This window comes from Oncorhynchus clarkii, chromosome 6 (genome assembly GCF_045791955.1).
Source record: "Oncorhynchus clarkii lewisi isolate Uvic-CL-2024 chromosome 6, UVic_Ocla_1.0, whole genome shotgun sequence".
Classification (NCBI taxonomy): Eukaryota; Metazoa; Chordata; class Actinopteri; order Salmoniformes; family Salmonidae; genus Oncorhynchus; species Oncorhynchus clarkii.
Window position 1 is genome coordinate 49,179,202 of NC_092152.1, and position 12,521 is coordinate 49,191,722.

Sequence of the window (12,521 nt, forward strand, 5' to 3'; positions counted from 1 at the left end):
TATCTTTGTAATGACTGAGTGTATTGATACACCATACAAAGTGTAATTAATAACTTCACCATGTGCAAAGGGATATTCAATGGCTGCTTCTTTTTTTTTACCCATCTACCAATGGGTGTCCTTCTTTGTGAACCATTGGAAAACCTCCATGGTCTTAAATCTGTGCTTGAAATTCACTGCTTGACTGAGGGACCTTACTGATAGTTGTATGTGTGGGTTACAGAGATGGGGTAGTCATTTAAAAATCATGTTAATTAAACACTATTATTGCACACAGTGAGTCCATGCAACGTATTATGTGACTTCTTATGCACATTTTTACTCCTCAACTTATTTAGGCTTGCCATAAGAAAGGGGTTGAATACTTATTGACTCAAGACATTTCAGCTTTTCATTTTTAATCATTTGTAAACCTTTCTAATAACACATTTCCCCTTTGACATTGTGGGGTATTATGTGTAGATCAGTGACACAAATCTACATTTAATCAATTTAAAATTCAGGCTGTAACACAACAAAATGTGGGGAAAGTCAAGGGGTGTGTATACTTTCTGATGGCACTGTAGGCTGGGTTTGCAGTTTTGCAACTATTTCATTTACTTTCATTGCAGCAGGCAAACTTAGTCAAGCCCAGCTAAAGTACGGAAGTTAGTTTGAACAGTTTGAACTGTTCATAATATTCACACTGTTCATGTGATGCCTTTACTCTCTTAGTATTTGCCAGGGGGCTCAGTGTGTAGAGGTAGCAATGATGAGTGCGACCTCTCGGAGTACTGCAACGGCTCATCTGCACTGTGTCCAAGCGACGTCTTCAAGCAGAATGGCCACCCCTGCAAAGTGGATAAGGCCTACTGCTACAATGGGAAGTGCCAGCACTACGATGGACAATGCCGGGCAATCTTTGGCCCAAGTGAGTTCCCCTTTGCTCTGCATAAGAGGAATTCTGCTGCCTTCTAAATCACAATGTCCAGAACAATTGCTTATGAGTGCCCTCTAATGGTACAATTGTTCTCCCTGCTGTTCCTACTCTCTTTCTCCTGGTAGTACAATATTTATAGACAAATCAGTGCAAATAAATCAATGGACATTGTACTGTAAATTCATCCATTTCCCACTTGTTGTACAGAGGCAAAGGCTGCCCCAGAGGTGTGTTTCAAAGATGTCAACTCCAAGGGGGATCGTTTTGGAAACTGCGGCTACCAGAACAATGGCTACAAGAAGTGTGAGAGCAGGTCAGACAAATTCTGTGACTTGCATTCTTGTCAATGTATAATCGGCAGCAAATACAGTTGTCAACAATGTATGTTGACAGCATGAGGAAAATGTGTACTTGTGTGTGCACCTGTCTGTCACTCTGTATAGGAATGCCATGTGTGGGAAGCTACAGTGTGAGAACGTCCAGTCAGTCACCGTCTTTGGCATAGAGCCCTCCATCATCCAGACGCCCATCGCCGGAATCAAGTGCTGGGGTGTTGACTTTCTGCTGGGTTCGGACGTTCCAGACCCTGGCATGGTGAACGAGGGGACCAAGTGTGGGGAGAACAAGGTAAGAGGTGCCAGTCGAACCAGTTGCAGGACCACTTTGGAAATGGGTTGGTTTTAGGAGCTATCCTCTGGGGAGCCATTGTACATAGTATAATTTTTTTCACCCAAATAAATTCCATTCAATTCCATAGTCTTATCTTTGTTAGAGACCATTTCCAGGCGATACAGTAGTTGCAAAGCCCAGATGCAGTTATTTGCGTCTGCGTACAGAATTAGGTACGCTGTTCTCCATTCTCGTAGGGGCGTTTAGCTAAGCGACTTCTCACGTTATCGCTTCACAGGTTTGTTTGAATTACGACTGTCGGAGCGCCGATGTGCTCAACTACGACTGTGATATCCAGAAGAAATGCCACAGTCACGGGGTAGGTCATTCACTACTACTAAATGAATTGTCTCCCGGGGTGTGTCCTACAGGTGTCTGGGCTTTGTCTAATACGCTTGCCTTTTCCACTTTTAGGTGTGTAACAGCAACAGGAACTGCCACTGTGAGAACGGCTGGGCACCGCCCTACTGCGAAGCTAAAGGTTACGGCGGCAGCGTGGACAGCGGCCCTACGTGGAACGGTGAGTGACCAGCACAAAGGCCCTCTCAGAGCAGACTCCATGGGCGCATCTGAATCATAGTCCAAAGAAGAATCTTCTTCTCCTAATCTACCTGCTATGATCTGAAGACATCTGTGTGTTTTGGATACCAAATGGGTGTAAGAATTTACTCATTTAGTCTTACCTGTCCAGATTAAAAATATATTTTTCAAAGAGGACAATAAGACGCTACTTGAAGCCAGTTGAGATGCAAGACCTTGTCAGTCTATGTTATTTCCCAGGATACATTCAAGTACAGTATTGTTAGACAGGTTGACTGGGACTGCTGGTCCCTACCCCTGACTGTTGGTTCCTACCCCCTACAGACAAGGACACCGCCACAAGGGATGGGCTGCTGGTTTTCTTCTTTCTGGTACTGCCTCTGATGGCACTGGGCCTCTTCGTCTTCTTCAGGAGGAATGAGCTGCAGAGGCGCTTCTGCAGGAGGAAAAGATCCCAGGGCTACGAGTGAGTCCACTTCATCAACTTCTCTTAGTCTGTGTCTGTTATGAGAATTATGTTCTCAATGTTCATAATTAAATTAAACTACTCGGTCTGCGACCCAGGATTTGTAAGATACTGGTTGAATGAAACAGACGGAGGCCCAGCTATGATAGCAAAAATGTTTATTCACGAGAGCGCCAGTTCGTTGTACAAAACCATTCATTTTATACTGGCTCCTTACGCACATACTTTCACACACAAACAGAAGGTATCCTACGCACATACTGTCTCCCTACCCAGCCGTCATAGATTATGGAGACCGTGAGAAGCACTCCCTATCCTCGCCCTCTCCCAAATCTCTGTGGCCCCTAGCCAAGGTCTGCACTGAATTTTGCTCAGACAGTCTGTGTTTAAGATACTATAGAGACATATTGTACAATTGTTGTTTTACCCTAATTCTGACTAAAACTACACACATCATTAATAATAATTTTATGATCCTAATCAATTTCATACAATTATATGGTTTCAGGGTGGAATATTCTAATCGTTCATTTAAACATATAAATTCCATTAACAGCGTCCCAAATGTTATTCTATACTCTGAATTTTTGCCATATACACCATATTTATTTCATGATTGCCCTTGACTCACTTTAAAGACGCAATATGTCGAATTTAGCTCTGACGATTACTGGTTTCAACAATTCTGAAGTTGTACCATCTAAACCACTGTGAAATATGTGTTCAATAACAAAGAATATATTTTTAGCTTTTGAAGTTGATGCTACAAAGAAACAAAAACGAAAGTTATGGGGAAGCAAGGCCAAGCATACAAATATTACACATAGAACACATAGAACAGATCTACCGCTTGTCAGACTTGATGTCACTAACCACGTTTCCATCCACAATTTTTAAGCGAGTAAAGTCATGTCGTTTAAAAACATAATCACGACAGCTGTGATGGAAACAGGAAGTTTCGGTATAATTTTATTAATGCCGACAGATGATTTGTTCGTTCGACATGGTGGTACGGTGATGAGCTTAATGCCGCTTTCCTACAAATATTGAGGGTCTTCTACTGGTGACATGGTAATCGATGCTTGACTGCCGTTTGACAAATAAAGATATCCGTAATAATCTTGTCATGTAGACTAGCCAACCCTCACAGCATACCCGCACTGTATCTGCAAGCTGTTGACTAGAGCGCAGGTGCCAAGACCAGAGTAGGCACATTTGCTATTTAACGCAATAGATTTTGTTACAAAACTATCAGTACAGTTGAAAACGCGATGGAAACGCATTGAACTTTAAATGTTTATTCTGTACAAGAAAACCTGAGTGTGAAAGTAAAATATGTGTGAACTTCTTCATCACACACTGATTTTTATCCGCAACAAGTCTATTTAGTGGAAACATACCACTGGTGGGAAAATGCTCATATTTTCTTGATGCAGATTCTAGAATATTTGCATGAAAATCTGTTGCCAATCGGATGGAAACCTAGCTACTGAGAATGACAGATTTATATCTTGCATTTGTATCTGAAATTAACACAAAACTTGATAATAGGAAATACTTGTTTGTTTTTTACCTCCTGTGCACAGGGCCGACAGCAGACCTCAGGCCAACACTAGCCGAGGCCCTCCTCCGAGAGCCAACCCCAACACCATTGTCAAAGACAGAGTGAGTCTCAGTCACCAAACTTTCCCCATGAAAGTTTCATGGTGGCATGGATGTAATCTTTAAAACCACAAAAATGTAAAAAATAATTCTCTAACCCATAAATGACAGAGTTGAGTCTAGTAGATTCTCGCCCTGTATCTCATCATCTGTCTGTCTTTGACTGAGAAACATTAAACGGGCTATGCACCAGGTTGTCTGAAAAACAGAGGTTGCGACCAAAATAATTTTCCAATCATTTTGTTCTGAACAGTACCATTCTTTTTTTGTTCCGTTTTGAAACGGTTTAAACACCAAAAAGGTAAGTTTATATCGTTACTTTTTAAAATATTTTTTTGTTTGTTCACTTAGCTCGACATTAAATTATTTCACCAATGGATAGATCAGCTTGCTATGGAGCGGGAAAGCTATGTACATGCATTGGACAGACAAGTGTTTTGCATAGGGTGCGACTGAAATTTTGCCGGCGAGGAGCGCTCTGTGTATGAAGCGCTGGGCATCTTGATGTTATGACATGCCAAGTCTGAATTAGACCCACGGAATTATACCTACGGAGAGAGCGGCTTCTATGAAGGAACTTTGAATGTCTTTGAACTTCAGAGCGTTGGCTTAACTAATGTTGGACTAGAGCTAGCCCTTGATCATGACTCTCAGTTCCATTAATGAATCGGAGGTGAAAGGTTTACTGCTCCTTCTGGACCAGGCCCAAATCCCCGTCATTCACATGAAGAGGAGACGCCGATACACGGGCCGCAGATCTGGGTGCTTGGTGAGAATTTGTCCGCGAGTGGATAATCCGCCTTTACCTACTGTCCAACAGGGAACGTGCAATCACTGGAGAGTAAACTGCATGAGCTCCATTTGAGACTATCCTACGAACGGGACATTAATAACTGTAATATCTTATGTTTCAACAAGTCTTGACTGAGTGAGGACATGGATAATATACAGTTGGCTGGGTTTTCCATGCATCGCCAAGACAGAACAGCTACCTCTGGAAAGACTAGGGGTGGTCTGTGTCTATTTGTCAATAACAGCTGGTTCGCAATCTCTAATATTAAGGAAGTCTCATGATAAACTGTAGACCACACTATATACTAAGAGAGTTTATCTATTTTTCATAGCTGGCTATTTACCACCACAAACTGATGCAGGCACTAAGACCGTACTCAACGAGCTGTATAAGGCCATAAGCTAACAAAAGAATGCTCACCCAGAAGTGGCGCTCCTAGTGGCTGAGGACTTCAATGCAGGAAAACCTCAATCCGTTTCTAACAGCATGTCGCGTGCAACAAGAGGAGAAAATATGTACACGGAAATGCGTACAAAGCTCTCGCTCACCCTCCATTTGGCAAATCTTAACATAATTATATCCTCCTGCTTACAACAAAAATCAAGCAGAAAGTACCAGTGACTCGGTCAATACGGAAGCGGTCAGATGATGCGGACACTAAACTACAGGACTGTTTTGGTAGAACGGACTGGAATGTATTCTGGGAGGCATTGAGGAGTATACCACATCAGTCACCGGCTTCATCAATAAGTGCATCGACGACGTCGTCCCCACAGTGACCGTACGTACATATCCCAACCAGAAGCCATGGATTACAGGCAACATCCGCACCAAGCTAAAGGCAAGAGCTGCCGCTTTCAAGGAGTGGGACACTAATCTGGACGCTGATAAGAAATCCCGCTATGCCCCCACGACGAACCATCAAATAGGCAAAGCGTCAATACAGGACGAAGATTGAATCCTATTATACCTCCTCTGATGCTTGTCTTATGTGGCAGGGCTTGCAAACTATTACGTATTATAAAGGGAAACCCAGCCGCGAGCTGCCCAGTGATGCGAGCCTACCAGACAAGCTAAGTGCCTTCTGTGCTCCGAGGCAAGCAACACTGAACCAAGCATGACATCCCCAGCAGTTCCGGATGACTGTGTGATCATGCTCTCTGTAGCCAATGTAAGACCTTTAAACAGGTCAACATTGTTTGAAAGGCTGGTCATGGCTCACATCAACACCATCATCCCAGAAACCCTAGACCCACTAGAATTCGCATACCGCTCCAACCGGTCCGCAGATGATGCATTCTCTATTGCACGCCACACTGCCCTTTCCTATCTGGACAAAAGGAACGCCTAAGTGAGAATGCTGTTCGTTGACTACAGCTCAGCGTTCAACACCATAGTGCCCTCAAATCTCCTCACTAAGCGAAGGACCTTGAGACTAAACACCTCCCTCTGCAACTGGATCCTGTACTTCCTGCCAGGCTGCCCCCAGGTGGTAAGGGAAGGCAACAACACATCTGCTACGCTGATCCTCAACATGGGGGCCCCTCGGGTGCGTGCTTAGTCTCTTCCTGTACTCCCTGTTCACCCACGACTGCGTGGCCACGCACAACTCCAAAACCAAGTTTGCCAACAACAACAGTGGTAGGCCTGATCACCAATCAGCCTACAGGGAGGAGGTCAGAGACCTGGCAGTGTGGTGCCAGGACAACAACCTCTCCCTCAATGTGAGCAAGACGAAGCTGTTTGTGAACTACAGGAAAAGGAGGGCCGAGCATGCCCCATTTATATCGACGGGGCTGTAGTGGAATGGGTCAAGAGCTTCAAGTTCCTTAGTGTCCACATCACTAACAAACTATCATGGTCCAAACACACCAAGACAGTTGTGAGACTGAAAAGATCCTCATTGGTGGCATCACCGCTTGGTATCGAAACTGCTCGGCATCCGACCGCAAGGCGCTACAGACGGTAGTGCGTACGGCCCAGTACATCACTGGGGCCAAGCTTCCTGCCATCCAGGACCTCTATTTCAGGCAATCTGAGGAAGGCCTTAAAAGTTGTCAGACTCCAGCCACCCAAGTCAGACTGTTCTCTGCTACCTCATGGCAAGCAGTAGCGGAACGCCAAGTCTAAGTCCAAAAGGCTCAACGGCTTCTACCACCAAGCCATACGACTACTAAACAGTTAATCAAATGGCTGCCCAGACTATTTGCATACACCCCCCCCCCCCCCTTACGCTGATGCCACTCGCTGTTTAGTATCTATGCATAGTCCCTTTACCCCTACCTATATGTACATATTACCTTACTTTTAAGAAAACTCTACATTGTTGGTTAAGGGCTTGTAAGTAAACATTTCACGGTAAGGTCTACTTACACCTGTTATTCGGCGCATGTGACATATTTGATGTGATTATATTACACCATAATGCCGCCTAGAGTTTTCGAAGACACTGGAATAAGTTTCTTAATGACAGTGAGGGCTTTGCATAGGCACTTTGTTGCAGAACGTGAAAGAACGTTATTACCTGATTCCCATTCTTTTAAAATAACAGTTCTGTTCTGTAACAGAATAGATCGCTTTCGTCCTCGGTTCTGTTACTTGAAAAACATTTTTTTTCCCTTTTTCGATTCCGTTCCCTGAACCGATTCCTACCCCTGCTGAAAGCGACCTCTTTTACCATGTACTGAGTCCATTGTTGCAACATTATGTTAAGTTGAGGCATGTTTACTGTAACCACTATTTATGTTTTTAGTCACTTGAGTGTGTGACCAGGTCTTGGTGATATTTCACTGTCTTGAAAGTCATAGACCTAATCTGAGTCCCAAATAGTACCCTAATTCCTATTCCATAGTGCACTACTTTTGATCAGGGTCCCTACACACACAACTTTTGGTTGAGTCCTATGGGCCCTGGTCAAATTGTATGCATTAAATGGGGTGCCATTTGTGACGCAGACCTGTATTGATGGATTCTTTGTTTGGTAATGACGAGGCTCCTTCTTCTTTCCCCATGTAAAGCACCAAGCTCAGTTATTACCACCAGAGGAGGTAAAATACACACATTTGCTCTTAAGAGGGTCTGTGGGGCATTGCTTCTATATTCCCTTTTATTCTTCTTTTCTACCAATCATTGGGGCTCTGCTGAATAAGACACAACACAAATATTTGAACACCACTCGAATATTCTGGGCTTTCTGTGTTATTCTGGGCTTTTCTTCTATAGAAAAGTTTAAAATTATGAATGTGCTTATGCAACTATACATGCTAAATGTTTTGGCATCTACTGTACCCAACTTAAATAGAGGATTCTCTCTCAGCCCACTGGAGTGGCAGAAACACAGCAGTAATGCAACGTGGCTCAGTATAGCCTTTTCAACTGAGGAGTTTTGAATTGCCGCTGTTCTGCTGTTAGGGCGCATGCTGTCCTATTCTATCCTAACCTTAGTCATTTACTCCCATACTAATCAATGTTGTAACCAGACCTGGGTCACGTACAAATGTAAAATACTTTCAGTTATCATGTTTGGGGTGATCTAGCAGTTAGTGCCGCTGCCACCAACACCCGTTTGCACATGTGCATGGGTTCGAATCTGGCACAATGCCTTTGTGACACACACTACATCTATCTTTCCCACTATCTCTCCTCTGTATAATAAAATATAGAACATCTTTAAAAAAATATATAAAAAATAATTTAAAGTGCTTGAGCTGCACATTATTTAGTTTGCCTGGTACAATTATACCAATGGAATAGTCCCAAAAGTGTACAGTCAAAGCCAAAACAAGCGCACCTCATTTGGAAGTATTTGACTTTTATATTTGACCCAGGTTTGGTGGTAAGATCACAGCAAGTTGCTTTGTGTTTATTGGTTTTCTGTTCCGTCACCTTTTGTCTCTCTACCACCTCTTCTGTCTGTGGTGGAAAATAGCTGCACATTTTCAGGGCAAATTCAAAGCAGGATATAGACATTTATTCACTTCAATTGCAGACTTTCTGTTCATCTTGATGGAATGGAGTTTTTTGTTCACATAAGAGTCAAATATGTTAGTAAACTTGAAATAGACAAATAATAGGTGTTTTGAGGGTATGTTGCATTTATTGAATGTTAGTTTGGGGAACCCTACTATTTAGTGAGTTTACTCATGTATTCATCCCTGCATTACAATCTTTCCTCAGTTATGATTCCTAACCCTCACACCCACCCACAGCTGCCATTACCTGCACCCGATACATAGGCTCACAATTGTTATGCTGAAGTTGTTTTGGTGTTACCTTCCACTGAGAGTGATATTTGTTCATTGCAGGTTGTGCAGACGAGCAGGACCGTCTCTGTACCGTCTTATGCTGTCAGACCACCTCCTCCCTACTCAAAGTAAAGATTGTACTTACTACTTACTAGGCCTACCTTTTTATATGATGTAAGTGTCAGCCCTCAATTGACAAATGTTTGTTTATTTTTCTCTTAGACCAACACCTGCTGCAACACAACTTGTGCCTCAAAGACCTGCGCCCCCACCCCCAGTCTAGCCCATGGAAACGCGGTCAGCCAAAATCCACACAGGAAATGCAGTCACTTGACATAAGAGGCACACCTGCAATACAGAGTTGTAAAACGTACCGGACCAGTTTCTGATCCACTCCAAGGTGTCTTTTTTGTTGTTGTTGTTGCAAGAAACAGAGATGATGTTTGGCTACATAAGACCGCTGCTACCAATTGCATACACTTCACTTCACCTTGAGCAACTGTCATAGGAATGTCAAGATGATGACACACAAGCCCTTGATGATCATAGTTTGGAAGTTTGTGTTGGTTAAGTAAAACATTTTAATTAACATTTTAGACAAACCTGATGGTGCTGGTGGGAATGTAATCCATGCGCCGGCTTAACTGATACTGCAGAAATGTACCTGGTTTGGATCATACTGCCTGTAGTTTACACTCTCTTTGGTCCTACTGTATGATGATTTGTGTTCTTTATTCCCTGAAGACAGTTTTGACGACTCAGATGCTTTTATCAGATTCAGGCCACATGAGTTTAACATAAAACTTTTTTTAAATTTTCACTTGGTTAATGGTAATATGCAGCCTTTCATCACTTGATAACCCTCAGATATTTAAAGTTTTGCAGTATTAAATCTTGTTTGAATTAGTTGTCTTATAAGTGTCCCATACAGTACAATAATGTTGCTCTTACAACCTTAATCTTATGTTGCTGTTAATTTAGCTTAAAAACCATGCTGGATATCAATCTTCATTTTTCACCTTTTGGAAATTAAGACAATATCGTGGACATATTGGATGATGAGCGAGATTATACCTTTTGACTGATAAATGGTTTCTGCATTTGCTGACCCCATACAGATATTCATAGCCTGTCCCTTTGTTACAGTTCTTCTATTCAATACATTTTATAGGATACTTATATTTTCCAATTTAGCCATTACCCCCCAATGGGTTGCCCAAATTTAGACCTTTATTAATAATTTGATTAATAAACCGGGTCTAAGGGCATTCCGTTGCGACAGCTTGTGAGATAATCCATGGTCCAATGAATGTACATGCTAGTCGCATGCGTGACGGTGTCCGAAATGACATCCATAATCGGTAGACGGGTCTGATTCATAGGTTGCCGTTTGCATCGCCGAGCAGTGAAGAAACTATCAAATCGCATTTTTGGATGCTAACCCCCCTCCCCAAATCAAAATCTAATATGGATGCCAGTGTTTTGTTGTCGCTTTGTGCGTGCAAATTTCCTCAATTTCCCGCAGGGTGCCTATATTCCGTGGCTGATTAGCTTGACAGACAGGTGTGAAACACAGACATGTGTTCACACAAAATGAGAACACAATATAGAATCCAGAATTGGTTTTGATTTGAGGAGGTGGGAGGTAGCATCTAAAAGCTGAATTTAATAGTTTATTCACTTTTCTACGATGCAAACAGTGACCAATTACTAGGCAAGTCAGTTAAGAACAAATTCTTATTTACAATGACGGTCTATCCTGGACAAACCCTAACCCGGACAATGCTGGGCCAATTGTGCGCTGCCCTATGGGACTCCCAATCACGGCCGATTGCGATACAGCCTGGAATCGAACCAGGGTCTGTAGTGACACCTCTCATACTGAGATGCAGTGGCTTAGACCACTGCGCCACTTGGGAGCCCCAAAATGTACTTAGACCACTGCGCCACTCGGGAGCCCCAAAATGTACTTAGACCACTGCGCCACTCGGGAGCCCCAAAATGTACTTGGACCGCTGCGCCACTTGGGAGCCCCAACAGGTACCGTCATTAGTGCATGACTTATCTCGCAAGCTGTCGCTATGGAATCCCTTAGACCCAAGCTACACACATTTTTTGACTTATGAATTAATGATATATACCCATTGTTCGCTTAATTGTTTCAGCTGCTGATTGCCACTTTAATGTGTGTCCATTTTATTTGACTGGTTTTGTTGTATCCCTGATTTGTTTGAAAAAATATTACATAAAATAAGTCAATATTTAAGGGCTATGTAACATTTCATGTGATCATGCCATGTATGCATTTTGAGAAACTATATCGAGGTCAATGGCCTATGCATTGAAAACTGGTGAACATTCTGAAATGTGTTTACTGTATATTCGGACATGATGATTTTCCAATGACGGGAAGGAGGCAGGTCAAGTGGCTTTAGAAGCATCCTGTCTCAGACATTTGAAAGACACTGCCTGCATAAACGTTACTGAGGCATCCTATAGCAATATGGCAATCCTCCCACCTCTTTAATGGTGCATACAACAACCAACTTCCTTTGCCACAATAAAGACTGACTTCTTCAAGAACAAATGTCATCATGTGTCATGTGTAGGCTACATGCTGAAGTAGACTTTTGAGGATCATGTACGTATGTTGTTGACATTTCATGTTTTATGTTTGCAGAATGTGAAAATGGTTTGATTGGCCTGATAGAACTGCATTTCCTACATCTTCCAGGTTCTCTGTATATGATTATGATGATGTGATAGCTGGAAATAGTGAAAATGTCTGACACTTTGTGATTCAAAGAAAGTCATGACTGCCTTGATTGGACTAATTGGTGGTGGTGATTTGTAATGCATATGAAATAAAAATCCACATACTCACATAAATGCAGCCATCATTTAAATGTATAACATTATATGTGTTTTAAGCTTTGTACTAAAAGCATGTCTATGATATTAATGACTGAGAAGGCCCTTGTGCCTTCTCACACCGCTGAATGTGTGTGGTTATTCCATGATAACATCAGACAAGATTTCCCCATATACTGTGCCTTCAGAAAGTATTCATGCCCCTTATTCCAGATGTTGTTACAGCCTGAATTCAAAATGTATTACATGTTTTTCTCACCCATCTACACAATACCCCATAATGACAAAGTGAAAACAGGTTTTTGATATTTTAGCAAATGTATGTATATATAAAAAAAACAGATATTTACGTAAGTA

General features: G+C 42.3%; 1 protein-coding gene across 5 annotated transcripts in view; it reads left to right on the top strand.

Moving 5' to 3' along the window:
* LOC139411256 (ADAM metallopeptidase domain 9a) overlaps window positions 1-12,182 on the top strand; it is an 86,942-nt gene extending 74,760 nt beyond the window's left edge. Inside the window, exons 14-24 of one of the 5 annotated variants that reach the window (XR_011634587.1) lie at window positions 715-910; window positions 1,127-1,232; window positions 1,363-1,546; window positions 1,827-1,907; window positions 2,003-2,108; window positions 2,453-2,594; window positions 4,181-4,259; window positions 8,067-8,096; window positions 9,354-9,421; window positions 9,516-11,222; window positions 11,334-12,182. Coding sequence is in view for 2 of the 5 variants with exons in the window: in XM_071157305.1 (XP_071013406.1) it covers window positions 715-910; window positions 1,127-1,232; window positions 1,363-1,546; window positions 1,827-1,907; window positions 2,003-2,108; window positions 2,453-2,594; window positions 4,181-4,259; window positions 8,067-8,096; window positions 9,354-9,421; window positions 9,516-9,576 (1,053 nt within the window). In the remaining 3 variants the exon portion in view is untranslated. Of the gene's footprint in view, window positions 1-714; window positions 911-1,126; window positions 1,233-1,362; window positions 1,547-1,826; window positions 1,908-2,002; window positions 2,109-2,452; window positions 2,595-4,180; window positions 4,260-8,066; window positions 8,097-9,353; window positions 9,422-9,515 lie in introns of all 5 variants that reach the window. The other 4 variants (XR_011634588.1, XR_011634589.1, XM_071157305.1 and 1 more) reach the window with 4 other exon arrangements.
* Window positions 12,183-12,521: the final 339 nt, after the last annotated feature.